Source organism: Athene noctua, chromosome 31, assembly GCF_965140245.1.
Source record: "Athene noctua chromosome 31, bAthNoc1.hap1.1, whole genome shotgun sequence".
NCBI classification, from domain to species: Eukaryota; Metazoa; Chordata; class Aves; order Strigiformes; family Strigidae; genus Athene; species Athene noctua.
In genome coordinates, this window is record NC_134067.1 from 1,913,673 (window position 1) to 1,932,247 (window position 18,575).

The 18,575-nt window shown below is 70.1% G+C and overlaps 3 protein-coding genes across 6 annotated transcripts; 2 read left to right on the plus strand and 1 right to left on the minus strand.

The window, feature by feature from the left end:
* The first annotated feature begins 648 nt into the window (after nucleotides 1-648).
* Nucleotides 649-5,479, plus strand: BEST2 (bestrophin 2). 4 transcript variants are annotated; one of them, XM_074930165.1, is made up of 10 exons: nucleotides 649-709; nucleotides 1,129-1,353; nucleotides 1,980-2,074; nucleotides 2,490-2,750; nucleotides 3,177-3,331; nucleotides 3,409-3,486; nucleotides 3,905-4,057; nucleotides 4,131-4,211; nucleotides 4,325-4,476; nucleotides 5,140-5,479. In XM_074930165.1, the coding sequence occupies exons 2-10, from the start codon at nucleotides 1,202-1,204 to the stop codon at nucleotides 5,453-5,455; spliced, it is 1,443 nt and encodes a 480-aa protein (XP_074786266.1). In that variant the 5' UTR covers nucleotides 649-709; nucleotides 1,129-1,201; the 3' UTR covers nucleotides 5,456-5,479. The 4 variants fall into 4 exon arrangements, with proteins under 4 accessions (XP_074786266.1, XP_074786270.1, XP_074786268.1 ...); XM_074930169.1 differs by having other exon boundaries at nucleotides 3,959-4,057; XM_074930167.1 differs by having other exon boundaries at nucleotides 2,517-2,750.
* A 79-nt stretch (nucleotides 5,480-5,558) lies between these two features.
* Nucleotides 5,559-13,563, minus strand: HOOK2 (hook microtubule tethering protein 2). The gene is made up of 22 exons (XM_074930164.1): nucleotides 13,240-13,563; nucleotides 12,608-12,693; nucleotides 12,387-12,459; nucleotides 12,006-12,056; nucleotides 11,758-11,890; nucleotides 11,596-11,663; nucleotides 11,264-11,326; nucleotides 11,021-11,101; nucleotides 10,669-10,829; nucleotides 9,791-9,931; nucleotides 9,488-9,689; nucleotides 8,466-8,576; nucleotides 8,260-8,347; nucleotides 7,890-7,959; nucleotides 7,691-7,804; nucleotides 7,541-7,604; nucleotides 7,239-7,270; nucleotides 7,045-7,115; nucleotides 6,742-6,845; nucleotides 6,379-6,486; nucleotides 6,220-6,291; nucleotides 5,559-5,955 (listed from the first exon to the last, which is right to left on the minus strand). Exons 1-22 carry the CDS (start codon nucleotides 13,288-13,290, stop codon nucleotides 5,812-5,814), a joined length of 2,088 nt encoding a protein of 695 aa, XP_074786265.1. The 5' UTR covers nucleotides 13,291-13,563; the 3' UTR covers nucleotides 5,559-5,811.
* Nucleotides 13,564-14,983: 1,420 nt separating this feature from the next.
* On the plus strand, nucleotides 14,984-18,250 carry LOC141972274 (uncharacterized). Its single transcript, XM_074930170.1, has 2 exons — nucleotides 14,984-17,416; nucleotides 17,507-18,250. Exon 1 carries the CDS (start codon nucleotides 16,473-16,475, stop codon nucleotides 17,142-17,144), a length of 672 nt encoding a protein of 223 aa, XP_074786271.1. The 5' UTR covers nucleotides 14,984-16,472; the 3' UTR covers nucleotides 17,145-17,416; nucleotides 17,507-18,250.
* Nucleotides 18,251-18,575: the final 325 nt, after the last annotated feature.

An 18,575-nucleotide genomic window follows, 5' to 3' on the forward strand; every position in this document is an offset into this window, starting at 1 on the left:
GAGGGAGGGGGGCAGGGGCTGGACGCCTGGGTCCCCTGGGGCTGGGGGGGGCGGGGGGGGCGGTGACGTCAGCACCGGCTGGCCCCGGGCCCGGCGGGACACGGGGACCCTCATTAGCGCTCGGGGGGACCCTCATTAGCGCTCGGGGCGGATTAGCGGGGCAGGGGGAGGGGGAGGGGAGCAGCCTGGACACCAGGGTCCCCAGCGTTGGGGATGGGGGGTTGGGAGGGTGGGGGGTGGCCGCAGCAGCCGGGCTCTGGTGCTTTGGGGGGACTGTGTGGCAGTGGCCCCCCCCCCCCCCCCCCAGACCCCCTAAAACCTCGCGTAGGCCCGGCCCCGTGTCCCGCGCCCCGCTGCGATCTGTCCCCGTGACCCTGCTGCTGGCGCGAGGCCGCGGGGCCGGAGCCAGGGCTGCCCCGGGGGGGGGCCAGGCGTCCCCACCCCCCCATACCCAACCCTGCCTCAGTTTCCCCCCGGGGAGGTGGGAGGGGGGGGGTGGGCTCAGGACCTGCCGGACAGGAGCGGCCGCTCCCCTGGGGATTACGGGGAAGGACCCAGGTGTCCCGGCTTCCCCCCCACAGGGGACGTGTCCCCGTCCCCCCCCTGCAGCCCCAGGGTAGGGCCAGCCCCGGGACGGTATTTAAGGGACGGGGACGGGGACAGTGGCCCCAGACTGGCAGTGGCCACCCCACACTCGGGTCTCCCGCAGGTGAGCTGGAGGGGGGGGGTTGCGGGGGGGCAGTTGGCCCAGCCTGGGGGTGTGACAGTGCCCTGCGGCCTGTCCTCAGGGTTTGGGTGTCCCCAGGGTGTCCCCGGGGTGTGGGTCCCCCCTGGGTATCAACTCAGTCACACACCCCCCAGGGTGTGTGTCCCCCCCTCCAGGGTTTGGGTGTCCCCAGGCCCCGCTTCGCCATCCCCAGGGTGTGGGTGTGTCCCCCCCCCCCCCGATATCAGCTTATTGACCCCCCCCCCGGCGTGTGTGACCCCCCCCCCTCCAGAGTTTGGGTGTCCCCAGGGTGTCCCCAGGGCCCCGCTTCGCCATCCCCAGGGTGTGGGTCTGTGTGTGTGTGTGTGTCCCGATATCAGCTCCTTGACCCCCCCCAGGCGTGTGTGTGTCCCCCCCTCCAGGGTTTGAGTGCTTCCAGGGTTCTCCCAGGGTTTCGCTGTCCCCAGGGTGCCACCGGGCGTCCCCAGGGCCACCATGACGGTGACCTACACCTCGCGGGTGGCCACCGCGCGCTTCGGGGGCTTCTCGCAGCTGCTGCTGCTCTGGCGCGGGAGCATCTACAAGCTGCTCTACCGGGAGCTGCTGCTCTTCCTCGTCGCCTACCTGGGGCTCAGCCTGGCCTACCGGTGTGGGGGGGGGACACGGGGGGGACACAGGGGATGTGGGGGGACATGCAGGGACATACAGGATGCAGGGGGACGTGTACAGACACATGAGGGTGAAAAGGAATGGGGACGTGGTGGGGGACAAAGTGCATGGGGACATGGGGTGCACAGGGATGTGGGGGACACAGAGGGGCACAGGGGGGCACGGGGATGTGGGGCAGACGTAGGGACGTGTGGGGTGCGTGGCGACACCGTGGGGGTGCACAGGAACATGCAGGGACACACGGAGTACATGGGGACATGGGGGACACATGGGGTGCAGATGTGGGGGCCATGGGGAGTACACAGATACGTGGGGGACACATGGGCGCATGGGGACATGGGGCATACGTGGGGACTCATGGGGCGCACGGGTGTGTGGGGGACACGTGGGGACATGGGGTGTATGGAGACACGTGGGGTGCACAGAGACATGGGGGCCATGTGGGGGACACGTGGGGTGCACGGAGGCGTGGGGGACGTGGGAGGTGCATGGGGACGCCATGGGGGACACAGGGGGTACATGGGGGTGCGTGGGGATGGGGACACACAGGGGACCCGTGTGGGGCGGGGCAGGGATGGTGACACCCCCAGCCGGGTCCCCCCAGGTTCCTGCTGTCGGAGGCGCAGAAGCGGCTCTTCGAGAAGCTGGTGCTCTACTGCGACAAGTCGGCCAACCTCATCCCCGTCTCCTTCGTCCTCGGTGAGAGCCCCGGCCCCCCCGGGACCCCGGGACTACCCCAGACCCTCCTCACCACCCGAGACCGCGCCCCCCGACCACCGGTGTCCCCACAGAGACCCCCAGACCCATCACCCTCCTCCCCATCTCCTTCGTCCTTGGTGAGAAGCCCCAGGATCCTCCATTCCCACTCCCAGTGTCCCCAGCACCCCCCAGTGCCTTCTCCCAGTGTTCCCAACTCCCCCCAGCACCTCCTCCCAGTGCTTCCAGTATCCCCAGTACCCTGGCTCACCCCTGTGCCCCCTCCCAGTGTCCTCAGCTCCCCCCTAGCACCTCCTCCCAGTGCGTCCAGTACCCTGGCTCCCCTCACCCCATGTCCCCACCACTCCCATTCTCCCCAACTCCCCCACCCCCAGCACCCCCTCCCGGTTGCTCCCAGTGCCCCCAGTGCATCCCAGTCCTGCAGGTTTCTACGTGGCACTGGTGCTGGAGCGCTGGTGGGGGCAGTTCCGCAGCGTCCCGGCGCCGGACGGGCTGATGGTGGCCGTGGCGGGCAACGTCCACGGGGCGGACGCGCGGGGCCGCATCCTGCGCCGCACGCTGATGCGCTACGGCAGCCTGGCCGCGCTGCTGGTGCTGCGCGCCGTCAGCACCGCCGTCTACAAGCGCTTCCCCACCACCGACCACCTCGTGGAGGCCGGTGCGTCCCCACCGTGACCTCGGCACGGAGGTGGGGGGTGACGTCGGCACGGGGGCAAAAAAATTGGGGTCGATGGGCTCAGCGGGAGGGAGGCGGGGAGCCCCTGGGATGATGACATGGCAGCGATGTCACTGCGGGGGGTGGCGATGTCATCATGGGGCTGGGCACCAGTGTCCCTTCGGCTCTGCTGTGACATCTGTGGGGCACCCTGATGTCACTGGGTGTCAGCGCTGCTGGGCGGCGACGTCACGGGGCGGCGGGTGATGTCACGGAGGCTGGCGGGTGAGATCACAGGGTGGCGGGTAACGTCACGGGGTGGCGGGTGACATCATGGTGTGGCAAATGACATGACGGGGCAGCGGGTGACATGACAGGGCGATGGGTGACATCATGGGGTGGCAGAGGGTGACACTGTCCCCCCCGCAGGGTTCCTGACGCGGGAGGAGCGGCGGCGCCTGGAGGGGCTGCGCTCGCCCTACAACAAGTTCTGGGTGCCCTGCGCCTGGTTCGGGGCGCTGGCGGGGCAGGCGCGGCGCGAGGGGCGCGTGCGCGATGACTGCGCCCTCAAGCTCCTGATGGAGGTGCCCCCCCACCCCCCCCAAACCCCCCCGGGGTCCCCTCTGAGCCCCCCCCAACCCTCCCATGCCCGCCCCCCCAGGAGCTGAACCGCTTTCGGGGCCACTGCAGCCTCCTCTTCCACTACGACTGGATCAGCGTCCCACTGGTGTACACCCAGGTGGGCACTGGGAGCACTGGGAAGGGGGGTGGCAGGAGAGGGGACACGGGGAGGGACACAGGGGGTCAAGAAAGGACGGGGGGAGACACGGACGGGGCTGGAGGGACACAGAGAGGACCCAAGAGGGACGGAGGGACACGGACGGGGATGGAGGGGATTGGGGGGGGGGGGTGGGGGCAGAGGGACGTGGGGGGGAGCTGGAGGGACCTAGGGGGACACAGATGAGGACGGAGGGACATGGGGACACAGACAGGGGTGTAAGGACATGGGGGGACACGAAGGGGACGTGAAGGGGACATGGGGGATGTGAAGGGGATGTGAAGGGACATGGGGGGACACAGAGGGGACATGGGGGACACGTGGGGACGCGAAGGGGACACGGGGACACACACGGGCGGTGGTGACGTCCCCCGCGCAGGTGGTGACCATCGCCGTCTACACCTTCTTCGTCACCTGCCTCATCGGGCGCCAGTTCCTGGACCCGGCCCAGGGCTACGCGGGGCACGAGCTGGACCTGGGGGTCCCCGTCTTCACCCTCCTCCAGTTCTTCTTCTACGTGGGGTGGCTCAAGGTGGGTGAGGGGAAGCAGGGGGGGGCTCTGGGGGACACGGGGTGGCCCTGGGGACACGGTGGCCCTGCCGCAGGTGGCTGAGCAGCTCATTAACCCCTTCGGGGAGGACGACGACGACTTTGAGACCAACACGCTCATCGACCGCAACTTCCAGGTACCCCCGGGGCGATGGGGGGACCGCGGCATCTGGGGGGGCGGGGGGGGAACCTGGGTGTTTCTGGGGGACCCCCAGGCGTGCGGGGGGGGACCCAGGCGTGCGGCCCGCAGGTGTCGATGCTGGCGGTGGACGAGCTGTACGGGGAGGTGCCGGCGCTGGAGCGGGACCGGTACTGGGACGCCGCCAGCCCCCGGGCGCCCTACACAGCTGCGGCCGCCCCCCTGCGCCAGCCCCCCTTCCGTGGGTCCGCCTTCGATGTGGCGTGAGTGGGGAGGGGACCCCCAAACCCTCGGGACCCCCCCCAACCCCTGGGATCACCCCTGAAACCCCCACGACTCCCCCAAACCTCCAGAACCTCCCCCAGACCCCCGGGATCCCCCCAAAGCCCTCAGAACCCCCCACCAAACCCCCGGAACCCCTCAAAACCCTCAGGACGCCCCCAGGATCCCCCCAAACCCCCCTGTCTCAGATCCTACAGCCCCCCCCAACCCCACTGGACAGGGCCCTGGGGAACCCAAACAACTTCCTGGGGTCACCCAAAACTCCACAGGGCTCCAGGGACCCCCCCCCACCCTACCCCACCCAATACCATGGACCCCAAAATTGACCCCCAGACCTTCTCCAGCCAGTCCCCAGTGCCCTGGCTTCTCCCCTGTGCCCCCTCCCAGTGTTCCCAGTGTCCTGGCTCCCCCCCACCCCTGTGTCCCCTAAACTGCCCCCGAGACCCCTCCCTGAAACCCCAAACCGCCCAGGGACCCCCAACTCTCCCCAGGGACCCCATGGCCGGGCCTGGGACAGCCCCCTGGGGTCAGGGGTGTCCCCAATATCTGGGGGGGTGTTGGAGGTGACCCCAGCTGCCCAGGGGGGTTTGGAGTGATCCCCATGTCTGGGGGGGGGCACTCGGGGTGACCCCACTATCCCCCAGGCTGGCCAAGGAGGAGATGCAGTTCCAGCCGCTGGAGGACATCGGGGAGACCCTAGGGGACACCCTGGAGCCCCGCCCCCGGCCCCCCCCGGGCACCTTCACCCGCTTCTCCCTGCTCCGCCGCAAGAACAGCACCGTCTCCGAGGGGGGGGGCGGCCCCGAGCCCCCCCCGGGGGCCCCCCCTGCACCTGCAGCCCCAGGGGATGGGGACAGCCTCGGGGGGGACATGACTGTCCTCCTGGGGGACACCATGGGGGGGGGCAGCAGCCCCCATGACCGCTGGCTCCTGCGCCCCAGCATCGATGATGTGGTTTAAGGGGAGGAACCCCCAAAATACCACCCCCCCCGCCCCCCAGCTCAGCCCTATACAAGACTCCCAAGAATCTCCACCAGGAATAAACACCCAGCCCTGAGTCCTGTGATTTTATTGAAATGATTTTTTTTTGGGGGGGGGGTGGTGTGTGCAGGACCCCCCCACCTGACAGAAAAGGGGTACAAAAATAGAAGTGCTAAAAGCCCCTCGAAGAAGGGGGCAGGGTCTGGCTCCCCCCAAGGCAGTGGGGGGGCGACGCCAAGGCTGTAGTGTCTAAAACGGGACCAGCCCAGAGAAGGGCCCCCCCCCCGGCCATGTCAGCAGTTTTGGGGTGGGGGGGAGGCCCCCCCGGCCCCTGGTCAGCGGTTGGGGGGGCGGCCGTGGGGGGGCCGGGCACGGCGGGCGGCCGTGGCCAAGCGCTGCTGGGCCAGGAAGGACTGAGCCCCCCCGGCGGGGGAACGTGGCCCCCTCCCCTCACTCATCTGCTGCTGGAATGCCAGGCCCTGGCGGGGGGGGGGACACGACGACAGGTTTGAGTGTCAGAGAACTCCCCCCCCCCTCAAACCCAGAATGCCTGGGGGGGGTACAGGGACCGCCAGCCCCCCCTAACTGGATGGATTTACCCCAACCAAAGCTCTCCCGCAATTACAGCCGCCCCCATAAATACCTACACCCTCCTGTGGTATCCGTGCCCCCCCCCAGGGGCACCTGCCCCCCCAGGGGGTACCCCTGCCCCCCCCGGGGTTCCTGTGCCCCCCCACGCTCACCATGTTGTACCAGGCGGTGACGAGCAGCCGCTCCTCCCGCTCCCGCTGCGCCCGGCTCCGCTCGCAGTCACTCTGGGGTGGGGGGGCAAGAAAGGGGGGGTTAAACCAGATTCGGGGACCGCCGGGATCCCCCCCCCGCCAGCGCCGCCCCCCCCTCACCTCCAGGTGCCGGATCAGGGCTTCCTTCTCCTGCAGCTGGTTACGGAGGGCGCGGAGGACGGGGGCTGCGGCGGGGCCCGGGGGCTTCGGCTCCAGCGCCCGCATCACCTGAGGGGGGGGGACACGGACACAACAGCGTGGGACCCCCAAACCACAGCACAGACGAGGTTCTTCCCCCCCAAGACTCTCTGCCCCACCGGGGGTCCCCAGCACCCCCCAGAATGTCCCAGGACTCCTCCGCAGCCAAGAGCAGCCCCAGGATGGCCCCCCCCCAACTCGAGGCCATTTCTAACGGTTCCAGAGCCACCCCCCAGCGTAAGGGAGGTATTTGGGGGGGGTCCTCGAGCCCCCCCAGCCCCGCACCGTGTGGGCCCCCCCAGCGTGCCGCCGGCAGCGCTGCTCCAGGGCGCGCAGGGCCTCCTCCCTCCGGCGCAGGGTCCGCTGCAGCTCCTCCACCTGCCGCTGCCCTGGGGGGGCACGGAGAGAAAAAAAAAAAAAACAACGCGGGGTCAGGGTTGGGGGGACCCATATCTGTGTGTGCCCCCCCAACCCAGAGCCTTCCCGGGGGAAACTGAGGCACAGCTCAGCACGCACACACCCCCCGCACCCCAGCCCGGGGTCCCCAACAGCCCGACCCCCCCGGGACACCCCCTGCCCCCCCCATACCGCTGCCGTCCCCACGTGGCTCCGGCTCCTCGTCCCCTTCCAGCTCTGCCCCCGCCTCTGGCAGCTCCTCCCTGGGGGGGGACAAAGGGGACACGCACACACACTCGGGTTGGGGACGTGGGGACATGCTGTCCCGTCCTCCCACCCTGCCGGGGGGGCCCAGGCCACCCCGCCCCCCCCTCGCCCCCACTTACAGCTCCTCCAGAGTCTCCTTCAACAGCAACAACTGGGGGAGGGAACCAAGAGTGAGGGGGGGGCCCAGCACCCCCGAAGTTGGGGGTCCTGGGGAGCCCTGGCCCCCCCCAAACACAGACACACCACCTGAAACCCGAGGAGACTCAGCCCCCCCCAAACCCAAACTTGTCCCCAGATGTAGAAACTCCCCAAAATTATAACCTCCCCCCAAACATCACGATGCCCCCAATAAAATGGAGACACCTCCCCCCCCCCAACACTGCAAACCCCCCCCCGACCCCTCCGGGGAGCCCCCGCTCACCTCCTCAGGGGGGTCCCCCCGATCCCCCAGCGCTGTCCGCAGCTCCGCCCCTGGGGCCTCCAGTCTGGGGGGAGGAGGGGGGGGAGGCGTTAGGGATGTGTGTGTGTGTGGGGGGGTGTTTGGGACACCGTGACCCCCCCCGGCCCCCACCTCTGCCGGTCGCTGTCCCAGAGGCGCCGCTGGAGCTGGTCCCGCTGCAGGCGCAGCGTCGCCTCCTGCGCCTGCAGCCGCCGGTTCTCCCGCTGCAGCCGCGCCACCGTCTCCCTGGGGGGGATCAGGAGGGGTCAGGGGGGCTGGGGGGGGCCCCCCCACAAAGGCTGGGGACACCCCCCCGCGCCCCGGCACCCACCTCAGCTCCGCAGGGAGGATTTCGGCTGCCAGGTTCCCTGCCGGGGCCGCGCCCTCCTCCAGCACCGCGTCTGGGGGCGTCGGACAGAGACGTTGGGGGGGGTGGGTGGGAGGTGACACCCCCAAACTGCACCCCGTCACCCCCTGGGGACAATAGAGTGCCCCCCCCACACCCTAGCTCCTCCTAGAGTTAGCCCCCAGCCCAAAGTCTCTGCTTCAAGTGGGGATTCTCTAGTGTCTCATATGAAGGTTGTGCTCAGTGGGGCCCCTCCTCCCCCAAGAGGGTCTGTAATGTAACCCCCCCCCCCCCGCAGGCTGTAACCCCCCGGGGATCTGTCACCTGCCCCCCCCCGCGGGGGTCTCGCGCCCACCTGCCTGTCGCAGGCAGCTCTGCTGCACCTGAGCGCAGCGCAGCTCCTCGTTGGCCTCGCGCAGGGCGTCCCGCTCCTCCAGCAGCCGCTGCGGGGAGGGGAGGGCTCAGCGGGGGGACCCGGGTGTCAAAGTGGGGGGAGCCCCATGTTGAGGGGGACACCCCCCCTCCCCCCTGTGTGTGGGAGGGGAGGGGACAGACCCCCACCTCCTTCTCCTTGTTCAGCGCCTCGAACTTCTCCTGCAGGTTCCTGAACTCCACCTGCCACTTCTCCGCCTGCAGCGCGGCCTCCGCCTGCTGCCCGCTCAGCTCCTCCACCTGGGCGGGGCCACCGATGACCACGCCCCTCAGCCCACCGCCCTGCCCCTCCCCACTTAGCCCTGCCCCCTCCATTGGCTCCACCCACCCGTAGCCGCCCCACCTGGGGTGGCCCTGACCATCCCCATAGGCCCCGCCCCACCCGCAGGTGGTGGGAGGAGCCTGTAGCCACAGCCCCGCCCCCTGCCCCAAGGCCACACGCCCTGCCCAGCCCTGCTGCACCAGGACCTGGACTGTGTTGTCCTGCCCATAGCCCCGCCCACCAGCTTATTGCCCCACCCCCGGGAACAGCCCCACCCACCCCACCCTCATACCACATGACCCAAGGGTGGCCCCGCCTCTTCTTCTGGTTCCACCCACAGCAGCCCCACCTGCAGTGGCCCCACCCACCTCCCCATAGGCCCCGCCTCTGCTGCATGGCCCCACCCCACCCACATCCCAGCACTGCTGTGGGGAGGAGTCTGCCAGCATAGCCCCGCCCCAAGGCCACACCCTCTGGGCCCAGCCCTGCTGCACCAGGACCTGGACTGTGTTGCCCTGCCCCACCCCTAGCCCTGCCAATCACCTCATTGCCCCACCTCTGGGAACAGCCCCACCCACCACACCCTCACACCACACAACCCACAGGTGGCCCCGCCCCTCTCCCCACTTAGCCCCACCCCTTCTCTTGGGTCCACCCACAGCAGCTCCACCTGCAATGGCCCCACCCACCTCCCCATAGGCCCCGCCGCACCCACAGTCAAGCACTGCTGTGGGGAGGAGCCTGTCAGCATAACCCCACCCCCTTCTCCAAGGCCACACCCCCTGGGCCCAGCCCTGCTGCACTGGGACCTGGACTGCATTGCCCCGCCCCACCCCACAGCCCCACCCATCACCCCACAGCCCCACCCCCTCCCCGAGGCCCCGCCCACCTGCCTGCGGGCGGCCTCCAGCTGCGCACACCCGGCCTGGGCCCGGCCCAGCTGCTGCTGCAGGGCGGCGGCGCGGCGCAGCTGGGCCGCGTGTCGCTCCTCCAGCGCCCGCACCCAGCGCCGCAGGTCGCCCGCCGCCGCTGCCCGGCCCCGGTACGCGGCCACCGCCGCCTCCAGCCGCCCCGCCCGCGCCGATGACGCCCTGCGGGCGGGCAGGGGTGTCATCACGCCCCCCTCTCCCGGCAGCGGGGGACACCCGGCGCGCCAGGGGACACCTCCCCCCGCGCGGGACCCCGAGCCCACCTCAGCACGTCCATCTCGTCGCGCAGGGCTCGGGCCTCCCCGGCCAGGCCGCTCAGCTCCTCCGCCCGCGCCTGCAGCCCCCGCGCCTCCCGCTCCAGCCGGCTGCAGCGCGCCCGCAGCTCCTCCTTTCCACTCTCCAGCCTGCACGGGGGGACACAGGCGTCAAAGAGACCCCCCCCAAGATGCTGCGTGGTTCTGGAATGCCCCCTGCCCCCCATTTTCTTTTCTATGGGACAAACTGGGGCAAAAATTCTTTCTGGGACAAATTCTCCAGAAGCATTCAGGATGGAAAAGCCCCTCAGGATCATCGAGTCCAACCCTCAGCCCGACTCTACAAAGTTCTCCCCCACCCCACATCCCCCACAGCTCATCCCAACGGCCCTTAAACCCCCCAGGGATGGGGACTCCCCCCTCCCTGGGCAGCCTGTTCCACTCTCGGACCACTCTTGCTGGGAAACATTTTCTCTTCCTGCCCAGCCTGACCCTCCCCTGGGGCAGTTTCCAGCCGTTCCCTCTTGTCCTGTCCCTGATCCCCTGGGAGCAGAGCCCAGCCCCAGCCTCTCTGCAATGTCCTGTCAGGAGCTGCAGAGAGGGATGAGGGCTCCCCTCAGCCTCCTCCTCCTCACACTGAACACTCCCAGCTCCTGCCCTGGCTCCTCACAGGATTGATTCTCCAGCCCCTCCCCAGCCTCGTTGCCCTCCTCTGCCCTCGCTCCAGCCCCTCCAGATCTCTCTGGGATTGAGGAGCCCAAACCTGGACCCAACCCTCCAGGTGTGGCCTCACCAGAGAAAAAATTGGGGCAACACCCACAAAGGGATCCAGGTGCCCGGGCTGGCCCCCTCCCCCTTCCCGGCGGACCCCGGTGCCTGGTTCCTACCGGTAATTCTCCTCCTGCAGCTGCTCCACCTGTGTCTGCAGCACCAGCAGCTTCTTGGCAGCAGCCGCACCGGTGGCATCAGCCTCCAGCTGTGCCTTCTCTTCCCGCAGCGCCCGGTTCTCCTCTGCCAGGCTGCCCTTCTCCTCCAGCAGCACCGCAACCTGCACCCTCCCCGCGGAGGGACCCAGGCGTCAGGGGGGGACCCAGGCGTCTGGGTGTCCCCCCAACCCCGGGGTTCCAGCGAGGGGGTGTGCCCAACCCTCATACAAGACAGCAGAGAATCCCCTCCCACTTGGCAGTACCGCCTTGGGTACCCTCACTCCAACTCTGGAAACTGGGGGGGGTCACCCACCTGCTGCTCCAGCTCGAGGCAGCGCTGCTGTGGCCCCCCGGGCTCCTCGGGCTCCTCGCTCAGGAAATAATAGCGCCGTGACTGCAGGGGGGGGAAAGGGGGATCAGTGCTGGCGGGGGCACCCAGACACCCCCAACCCCCCCCAATTGCTCCTCGTCCCACCCCACCACTCCCCAGCTTACCCCAACCTCGGGGCTCCCTGTATCCCCCACTGACCCCGGCCCTGCGCCCCTGCCCCCCCACCTGGGTGTCGAAGTTCCCGTACGTCTCCACCGCCATCGTCTCCGAGGGCTCTTTATCTAAAAGCTGCCGGAAAAGAGAAATTATAAAGTGGGGTTTGGGTGGGGCTCTTCAGACCCCCCCATAACCTCCACGGCTTCCCAAAAACCCCCCAAGAACCCCCCCAAAACCTTCCCACAAAGCCCTCTGGCCATATTCACCCTCAGGATGCCCTGACACCCCCCCCCCCCCCCCCCCAAGCCCAACTCACAGAGACCCCTAACCCCTGTTGTCCCCTCCACGCCCCACCCCCCAGGTCCCCAACACCCCCTGGGGGACCCCCAAGCGGCCCCCACCTCCTGGATGGCCGTCATCACCACGTGCTGCACCGACTCTTCCAGTGTCATGATGCGCTGGATGTGCTCTGCAATGGGGGGGGGGATAATGCGGGGGAGTGAAGGGGGGCATTGGGGGGGGCCATTTCAGAGGGGTGGGGGCTCCCCACCCCCCGCACCCACCTTCCCGCCTCTCGCAGCTCACGGCACATCCCAGCACCAGTCGCACCAGTTTGCCCAGTTGCTCGGGGTCAGCATGCTGGGCCGCCAGCGCCACATCAGGCACGTGCTGCTCCTCCACCACCTGGCCCAGGACCTGGAAGGGCCGGGAGGGTCCGGGGGTCAGTGACCCCCCCATCCCCGGGGAAACCTCCCCACCCCCAAATGTGGGGACCCAGACGCCTGGGTCCCGTGTGCGCCCCCACACTCACATCCTGCCAGTACTCCAGGACGCTCTGCAGCACCTTCCGCAGGTTGCTCACCTGCAGGGGGGAAAGGTGGGACCCCCCTGGACCCCCAAAATGCCCCCCCCCCCCCGCTGAGGAGCCCAGAACGCCCCACCTCAGGTCTCCAAAAACAGCCATCCTCATCTGACCCCCCCCAAAGCCAGCTCTTCTCATCAACCTCCCAACTGTGTCCCCTAAACCAGCCACCCCCTGACACCTCCCCCCCCCCCCAAACCTCCAGCTCCTCCTCCTCACCCCCCAGGGCAGACCTAAGGCCGAGACACCCCCCCCGGAACCTGACAGGGGCTCGTGTGCGTCCCCAAATGTTCGCGTCCCCACCCCCCCGCCAACGCACGCCCCCCCCACCTTCAGCCGCCAGTTATCCTCAGCGTCGTCCCGGATCCGGCCCAGCCACGTCTCGTTGAACCACGAGGCGTCGCTGGGGGGGCACAGGGGGGGGGTGGTGTCCCCAAAATCAGGTCCCCGCTTCCCACATTGACCCCATCCCCACTCAGGGGTGCCCCAGACCCCCTAGGGAGCCTTAGGGGTGTCCCAACATGGGGGGGCATCGTCCCCCTGCCACTCACATGCTGTGCAGGACGTGGGCAAGTGCCACTCCACTGGCCAGGTCCTGGGGGGAGGCGCAGGGCGAGGGGGGGGTGAAAGTCTGCAGCTGGAGGGGGGAGACACAGAGGGCAAGGATCAGAGCACAGTTTGGCCCCGACAGCTCCCCTGGACCCGCTCAAGGCTGAGAAGGGACAACTCATGTTCTGCCCCCCCGTAGCAGACACGGGAGCCCCCAAAGCTGCACAAACCTCCCCAGGCCACTGCAGTGGGTCAGGGCTCCCCCTTTTACCCTCAACTGTGTCCCCCCACTAGGTGGGGGGTAGCAACGACCCCCTGAGCTGCCTCTCCCCCCCCCCTTCATCCCCCCCCGTTAGCTCGGGGCAAAGGGCGCCGGGGGGGGGTCACTGGGTGCAGGCGGGGGTCACAGGGGCCCGGCAGGTGCCCGGGAGGAATCACAGGGCCTGGGGGATGGGGGGGTGGGAAGGTGTCACAAGGCCCCGGGGGGGTCCCAAGGCCGCAGGAGGCACCGGGGGAGTCACATGGGGCACGAGGGATCTGGCAGGGAGATCACACGGGCGTGGGGGCGCCCGGGGGGGGGTCACACGGGCCCGTGAAGGTCCCGGGAGGTCCGGGGTGGTCCCGACCCCCTTACCCAGGTCAGCAGCGGCCCACACGCGTCCCGGCCCGCCGCCATGGCCGCCATCTCGGGGCCGGTCCGCCAGGGGCACAGAGCCGCGCCCAGAGCGGCCGCACCTGCCGGCCACGCCCCCTTCCGGCCACGCCTCCCCCACCATCTCGGGAGCGTCCTCCTGGGCTACAAAGTTGCCGCCAGAGAGGCCGCACCTGTCGGTCACGCTACTTCCGGCCACGCCTCCGCCTTCGTTTTCAGAGCCGGTCCTCCTGGGCTACGGAGTCGCGACCAGAGCGGCCGTAGCTTCTGGCTCCGCCCCTTCCCGCCCCCGCCGCCATGTTGGCGCCGAGCACCGCCCCTCCCGGCCCCGCCGCTGACTCAGCGCCGCGTCACCGCCCGCCCCCGCCCCTCCGGCCGCTCCCGTCTGGCCCGGCCGGGCCCGCCCCGTCGGGGACCGGCAGCCGCCAGGTGCGGGGGGGGGGGGTGGGGGAGGGAGAGGGCGGGGGAGGCCGCGCCGGAGCCGCGCGGGGTCAGGCCGGGCCGTTCCCCCCGCGGGGCGGGACTGGCGGCGCGGCCCCCGCTGACGTCAGCGACGAACTCCGCGACTCCGGTTGCGTCAACAGCGCGGGGGGGGCGGCGGGAACCGGCCCCAGGGGACCCGGGCGGCCGAGGGGGAGGGTTGGGTGTCAGCGGCGTTACTATGGCAACGCGCCCCCCTCCCGTCGTGTCCCGTCCCCCCCCCGCGGCGGCACTTCCTGTTCCGGGGTGGGGGTGTCCGGGGACCCCCGCCCGGGGCGGCTCCAGGGGGTCCCCCAGTGCTCCCAGTACGGCTCCGGAGCCGCCCCCGCAGCGCTCCCAGTATAGCCCCGGGGACATCCCAGTGCTCCCAGTATAGCCCTGGGGACACCCCAGTGCTCCGGCACAGGGTTGGGGACATCCCAGTTCTCCCAGTAGAGTTTTGCCCCCCACCCCACCATGTCCCCGAACACCCCCTGGCCTCTCCCAGTGGCCCCAGTCTGGCCCCAAGACCCTGCTAATGCTGCCAGCGCCCCCCCCAGGCATCCACGCCCGGGGCATGATGGGAAATTCCCACCCTGCGGGGCCTCCCGGTTCCCAGCGGCCGCCCCTGGGGCGCCATCCCTGGGCCCCCCCAACGCCCCCAGCCCCGCTCCAACAACGCTCAGGTGCGTGGTCACACCCCCCCCCCCAGTTAATCCCAGTTCCCCCCAGTCCTCCCCAGTAGTATGGTTTGGGGGGGTGACCCAGCCGCCTGCGTTCTCACCCGCTGCCTGATGCGGGGGGAGGATGCCCGGACCCCCGGGTCCCCGGGGGGGGCCCACAGAGCCCACCCCGGACTCTTGGGTTCCCCACGCAGGCAGCGCCCCCCCCCTTGCCCTCCCGCACCGAAAACCCGGTGGCGGCCGCGACCGTTGGGGCCGTTGGGGCACCTGGAGGTGACACCAAGTGAGAGGCGCTGGGGGGGGGGCAGGGGCACGCGGGGGGCCCCCCAGATTTGGGACCATTCTGGGACACGCCCCCCGCCCCTCCAGCCCTCCACCCGCTGCAGCTGGAGGACCCCGGTGTCAGGGTAAGACCCCCCCCCCGCCCCGTGTCACACCCCCCCCCCCGATTTCCTGCTCCCGCCACTTCCTGGCAGGGGGAGGGCGGCCAGGTCTAACCCCCCCCCCGCCTCAGTTTCCCTCATGGGGGGGTTAGAACCGGGGCAGGGGGGGGCCCAGACGCTTGGAGGGGGGGTGTCACGGCGGGGGGTCTGTCCAGGCCTGACTCAGGGGCTGCTCACGGGGAAGGAGAAGTCAGGAGGGAAAATCAGACGGACCCAAAATCCCCTAAAATCCAGCGGGGGGGGTGGGGCCCCGCGCCTGGTTCCCCCCCCCCCGCCCCGGGAAAGCCCCGGGGGCTGCTGAAACGGGGCCGGTGGCGGGGGGGGGACCCCTGTGCTGCCACCCCACACACGTGTCCTCGTGCATGCACACGCGTGTGTGTCCCTGCCCCGCCCCGGCAGGCCTGGACACGCCGCTCGTTAACCCGCGTCTGCCCCGCCCGGACGCCTGGGTGCCCCCCCCCCCGGGCACAGGCGTCCCGGGGGACCCGCGTGGGGATCGGGGGGGTCCCGTGGACTCCGCCACGGGGAGGGAAGTGACTCACGTGACGCTGGCGGTGACTCAGGGCTGGGGACGGGACTCGGGGGTCCGGGCACCCGCGGTGCAGGAGCTGACACGTGTGTGCGCACGGGCCTGGCACAGGGGGACACGCATGTGCTCTGTGCTCGCCCCGGCTCTGTCGTGGGCTGGGATCACACGCGTGTGCACCGGGACACAACTAGGGCCTCTGCTCACATGTGCGTGTACTGGGACATGCTCAGAGCCTCTGCTCACATGCATGTGCACCCAGACATGTGCTGGGGCTTGTACTCACGTGCGTGTGCACTAGGACATGATCAGGGCCTGTGCTCACACGTGTGTGCACCCAAACACATGACCAGCATTTATGCTCAGATGTGTGTGCACTGGGACATGCCCAGGGCCTGTGCTCACACGTGTGCACCTGGACGTGTACTGGAGCCTGTGCTCACGTGTGTGCACACAGACGTGCAACCAGGGCCTGTGCTCACATGTGTGTGCACACAGACACGTGACCAGGGCTTGTGCTCACGCATGTCTTTACTGGGACATGACCACAATCTGCGCTCACGTGCGTGTGTACCAAGACACATGACTAGGGTCTGCTCACACATGTGTGCACCCAGACATGGGCTGGGGTCTGTGCTCACACACATGTGCACTGGGACACGCCCAAGGCCTCTGTTCACATGTGTGTGCACCTGAACACATGACCAAGGTTTGTGCTCACATGTGTGTGCACTGGGACATGCCCAGGGCCTGCGCTCACACACCTGTGCACCCAGACATGTGATCAGGGCCTGTGCTCACACGCGTGTGCACCCAGACACGTGACCAGGGCCTGTGCTCACACGCGTGTGCCCTCCCGAAGCCCCGCCCCTGCACGCCCCGTGTCCCCCGCGTGTGCTCTCAGCCCCGGGCCCCCCCGGGCCCCCCCACTTCCCCTCCCCGGGTGGCCCCGCCCCTTCCCGCACGTGGGCGTGTCCCTGGGGCGCCGCAGCCAATGGGGTCGCGTTTCCGCCGCGGGCGGGTATAAGGCGGGCGGGCGGCGCGGCGCGGGGTCGCGGGTTCGGGTCCCGCCGCCGCCTCCGCTCCCTTCCCCGGTGTCACCGCATGTGCGCGCGGATGGAGCCGCCGTTTTACCGCCCCGCGCCCTTCCCGGGGAGCTTCTGCCGGCCCGAGCCCGACTACGGGGCGCTACCGGGGGCGCTGCCGCCGGGGGCCGCCCCCGAGCCCTTCCGCGGGCTCAAACCGGCGCCCTGCCCCGACGGCGGCTTCTTCGGCGGCGGCGCCGGTACCGGCGGCTTCTTCTACCCCGGCCCGGGGGAGCGCGACGGCTTCACCGGCAGCTTCGCGCAGGCGCTGGACGAGCTGCACCAGCCGGGGCCGCCCAACGTGGCGCTACCGGAGCCGCCGGGTCTGACGGTGGCGGCGGCGACAGCGGCGGCGGCGGCGGCGGCGGCGGGAGGGGGGGGCCCCTTCCCGGGGGTCCCCGGAGCGGCACTGGAAGCGGAGGCGTCCGAACCGGGCCCGGACTCTCCGGAGCGGCTTCAGGCGGAACGGCGGCGGCTGCGGAACCGGCTGGCGGCGAGTCGGTGCCGGCGGCGGAAGCTGGAGCGCATCGCCCGGCTGGAGCAGCGCGTCCGCGGGCTCCGCGCCCAGAACGCGGCGCTGGCGGCCACGGCGGCCGGGCTCCGCGCCCAGGTGCGGCGGCTCCGCGGCTCCGTGCGCGACCACGCTGGCTCCGGCTGCCCGCTGCCCCCCGGCGCCGCCCTCGGCTTCTAGGGAACCCCCGGGCGGGGACCCCGGAGAGAGCCCGGACCGGCCCTGCCCCAGCTGCTGCCCGACGGGGACCCCCGGCACGGACATGGAGGAACAGGGAACTTCGGGGGGCTCCCCCCCCCCCCCCATGGACACCCCGACAGGAACCCCCATGGACACCCTAACAGGGCTCCCGCAGACCTGGGTGGACCCGGCAGGATGGGGACCCCCATGGACACCCCGATGGGGACCCTCAGCACAGACACGGAGGCACAGGGAGCTCCGGGGGACCATGGGTGAGGAGAGCAGCTTTGGGGGGCTCCCCCTGGGGACACCCCCCCCCCCCATGGACTTCCCGATGGGAACCCCCATGGACACCCCAACAGGGACCCCGTGGACCTGGATGGACCTGACGGGACGGGGACCCCCAGCACGGACGCGGAGGTATGGGGACGCTGTGTGGCGCTGCACTGGATGAGGCCCCGGTTTCGGGGGACACCCATGGACACCCCAACAGAGACCCCGTGGACGGGGACCCCGTCGGTTCCGGCTGCTGCTCAGCGGAGGCCGCCGCTTCTCGGGGGTCACCTGAAGGACCCCCCCCAATATGGACCTGGAGGAACCGGGGACCCCTGATGGAGAACCCCAAAATCACCTGTGAGCGTGGGGGACCCCTGGACAGGGTCCCCCCCGGAATGGACCAGTCTGAAGGGACCTGCGGGACCAGGCACCCCAGTTGGGGCTCCCCTGTGGGGTTGGGGACCCCTAGGGCCTGCAGGAACGGGACCTGTGGGATGGACTGGGCCCCCCCAGCTGGGCCTGGGGACCCCTCCAGGTCTGGGGGGACCTGCAGGGTCAGGCCCCCCCCTAACTGGGGATTCCCCCGCTGGGGGGGGGTTGTCCCTGGGACTCAGTTTGTGGGGGGCTGAGCCCCTGTTCTGTGCACCCCAAAAGTGGGGGTGTATGGGGGGGGGAATCCCCCCCGTAATGTTTACAGGACCCCCCGGTGGGAAACAGCCCCCGAGGGGCCCCCCCGTGCCCCCGTTTCCGAGGGGGGTTGGGGGGGTTTGTTGTTGCTGTTTCATTTTTTTGTACGTTTGTATTTAATTAATAATAATTGTAATAATTGCTCTAATGGTGCTGCGCTTTGGGGGGGTGGTGGGTGCCCCCCCTCCCCACTCGTGTCCCCCTCGCCCCGTGGGACACCCACCCCCCCGGGCAGTGACGTCAGCGGAAGGGGGCGGGGCCGGGGCTTTCCCCGCTGACGCAGCCATGCCCATATATGGGCAGGCGGGGCCGTTCCGGGAACCCCCCTCCCGCGCTGCCCGGCACCGCCCGCCCCGGGGCGGCACTTCCCGGATTGGGGGGGGCCCCGCCCAGGGCAGCCCCCCCCCCCACCCCCGGTGACCCCCGGGAGGGCTCCCTCGCCCCCGCCTACATCTCCCAGAGGGCTGT